The sequence below is a fragment of the Crassostrea angulata genome, chromosome 5 (assembly GCF_025612915.1).
Source record: "Crassostrea angulata isolate pt1a10 chromosome 5, ASM2561291v2, whole genome shotgun sequence".
Taxonomy (NCBI): domain Eukaryota; kingdom Metazoa; phylum Mollusca; class Bivalvia; order Ostreida; family Ostreidae; genus Magallana; species Magallana angulata.
This window is the reverse complement of record NC_069115.1, coordinates 56,198,925-56,202,306: the sequence shown is the minus strand read 5'-3', so window position 1 is coordinate 56,202,306 and position 3,382 is coordinate 56,198,925. Positions and strand designations below refer to the sequence as shown.

Sequence of the window (3,382 nt, the reverse complement as noted above, 5' to 3'; positions counted from 1 at the left end):
AACTCATTCTTACAGGACTAGATACCGTGACGATCAAAACCGAAACAAGACGGCAAAGGTGTCCGAGTAACACCGTTATTAACCTGTTCGGCCGTCAGGGTGTCCACGTAAAACAATTGTTGACCAGTTTAAAACTGGGTCAATATCTACATGGGTTGATATCAATTCTACTGCACAAAGATGTCGGATCATGTAAGTATATACGTGGTCTACTTTCAAGAACAGAATCATGTATATCTCAATGACATTGATGGTCGATACTTTGACAGTAGTTCATACTATAGATTACTGGTTGTAGTTGTGATATTTGGAAACTTTAGGTTATTTTTACCATAACGATGGATTGATATCTACCAATATCTCTTGTGTTATGTCGACATAAACGGTGTATTCCTGTTAGAACAAAAGGTTAGATCGTGTAATAAGTCTTTCTTATGTTTTGGGAAGTTACAATTGTTGGTGACCTTACCCACAGACCATTCCGTGACTAATGACAGTCATTATGTTACTTCATAATTACTTTCTTTTTTATGAGAAAAAAAAAACAGCATGTGAATTCTGTTTTATACCGCAGTATTTACTGTTTAAATCAGAAGATACAAACTTCAAAGGGTCTTCTATAACAAATCTTGCAAAATGTCATCATTTGCAAGATGATTTTTACTTGTTATAATGTTTGATAGGTCCGAATTAAGATGGTTTCGTTGTAATCGGGTCGTTAGTTGATTTATAAAAAACCTTTTATTGCAGAATAAATATCATTTCCTAAAAACGATGAAATAAGACAGAATTACATGTATATCCAAGAATTTTAGCACATATTCCTGAATTGTGTCAATGAAATTGTAAATTTTGCATCCAAACCTACCCAGTAATTTAGTTAAGAATTTACAACGTGATAAAATATTCAAGCAAAGCTTCTTTGTCTGGTTTTAGTCGAGCATTCGTTCCAAGGGCCACATTGGAATTAAAAACTACAAGAAACTTCAGAGAAATGTCAAAAAAATTAAGAGAAACCTCAGCGTTGAGGATGTACTTGATGATTTGATCAGCGAGGAAGTTCTGTCCATTGAGGATGGGGTATTCATCAGAGACAAACGAGTCAACCATGCGATGGCAGATTCTCTCATAGAGAAACTAATCTTTGTAGGAGAGAAAGGATTTGAGATTTTTGAATGTGTTTTACGCAATAATGGATATGGCTATATGATCGATATAGGTAAAGTTTAATATCTGATATTTACTAACCTATCTTTTATGTTGGATTTCTTTTTGTTATTTGAATATGATTTGATAAATATGTCAATACTTGAAATTCTACCTTCCATCTTAATCTTTGTTAATAGTTCACGAGCGACAACCAGATGGCAAATAGCGAATTGAAATGTTAATAAATGAGTTAATTAGATTGATAGACCAATACGTCCATATTTATATAGTCTAATATTATTGTAAATACAATCGTAAATAAATGAAATAATTAGATTGATACACGTCAGTCGTGTATAATGTACCGCAATAAAAAATATATCTTCTTACACTGTAAGTAAAGTAACGAAATAACTTGTACATGCACAAGACATAACTTACTATGAACTATGGGGATAATTTATAAAAGCAGTGTCTGCTCTTTTATAATAAAATATTAAGATTTTACCTTTATTGGAAGATGAAGAATCGCAAATGTCACCCGTGGAATCCTCAAACCCTGGAAACATTGCTCGGACATCCTCATCTACACACTCCCAACATCACGTGCACTTTTCCGACCAGGTACCTACGCAGAAATCCAGCAATCATTCCCAATCCTCCAACAAGTCACCAGTGAAACCTAGCGTTACCTCTATTCTTTCAAAACCAAGTCATCTTCCCGTACAGAACTCCTATCCGGAAGATACCGTAACGATTTCCGGGAACTTGAGTGACGTGGACAGTCCGGGAAAAGACGACGATGACAACCAGTATTGCGAGGAAACCGAGTATGATGACTGTACTGTGGGCCCTGAATCAGATAACATCATTCTGGGTAAGCCCATACCGTACACCGGGGACCCGAGCTCATTTAGGAATTGGTTCCCCGTTGTACACATGGATGAACGCCTCAGGGAGTTCCCCGGATGTCATCCAGACATTGACGAAAAAAGGGTAACATGTTCTATTTCAATCATACGTGTACAATGATTCTGTATATATCTCATTTTTTGTGCAACATTTATCGGGCTGAATAGAATAACCCCGAAAAAGCAGAGTCAAACGTGTGTTGTTTGTTGCAGATCAAGCGTATCGTCTCGGAACAAAAAGATAATGAAGGCGATTACGTCATATGGTACAGTGGAAAACGGAGCCTGTTGATAATAACAGTCATGTAAGTAATCAATGCTGACACTCTGATAGATGTGTCGGTCAATCCGTCCCCAAATAAACTGTTGTGATCATCCAAATATCGATTTCTGTACAACTTAGACTAATAAAAAGTTCCTTTAGTTGGAAAAAAGAACCCGCAACCAGTATTAAGTAAATGAAAAACTTAGTATTGCATAGAAAATTTCATTACACAAGCCGCTGAGATATTAAATTCTTTGTATATGTGATGATGTGAGTTCCCTTTTCATAAGACTACTACATGTGTAGTTACACTGGTGACTATTGAATTAATTTGCATAAACAATTCTAACAAACATTAGTTGATTGTGCTGCTGATTTTGTCAAAGACTTATGATTTAATTACATGAACTTGCACAAATCTAAAATATAAAAGAAATTCGGAAGGTTGGGGGAGGGGGGGGGGGGGGTAATTGCGTTTGCCGGGGAAGGGGGGGGGGGTCCCGAGGCCTTGTGTTCTTTGAGCTTAACCGGTCACATGTTATTTACTTTGTAATAATATATTCTTTATTGTGTTCAGACACAGGTCCTCACCAAAGGGAAGATACCACTACAAAGTAAAATGTCGGCAGTCGGACTCGGAAGTTTCCTTTCGCTTCAGTTCTCAGCACGAGGCCAAGTCTGTTGTGGATCTTTTAGACTATGTCAGGGCTAAAGGTCTCCCACCTCCTGTTCAGAAAAAAGCCAATGGTTGATTAAACTTTAGCTCTAAAATGGGCGTGGACACGTTAGATATGAAAAAAATCAAAACCAATGGCCACTTCGTCATTTGAAATTCATGAAATAATCTTTCATCTTGTTTTTTAACTAAGTGATTTTTGTAAATTGATTTTTAGGTCAAGGCATTTTGGCCAGATGGAGATGATATGTCAGAAATCTCTGAATATTTACAAGAGTTTAGATCACTTTATTATAGAGTGTTACAACCAGAACTGACAATCAATTAGTTGTTTCCGATTTTTATTATACATCGGGTAGTGAAGTTTAAAAAAAATTTAAA

The 3,382-nt window shown here is 36.2% G+C and overlaps 1 protein-coding gene across 1 annotated transcript; it reads left to right on the top strand.

Moving 5' to 3' along the window:
- On the top strand, window positions 1-3,382 carry LOC128184142 (uncharacterized). Its single transcript, XM_052853491.1, has 5 exons — window positions 1-192; window positions 937-1,219; window positions 1,670-2,145; window positions 2,274-2,365; window positions 2,903-3,382. Exons 1-5 carry the CDS (start codon window positions 181-183, stop codon window positions 3,075-3,077), a joined length of 1,038 nt encoding a protein of 345 aa, XP_052709451.1. The 5' UTR covers window positions 1-180; the 3' UTR covers window positions 3,078-3,382.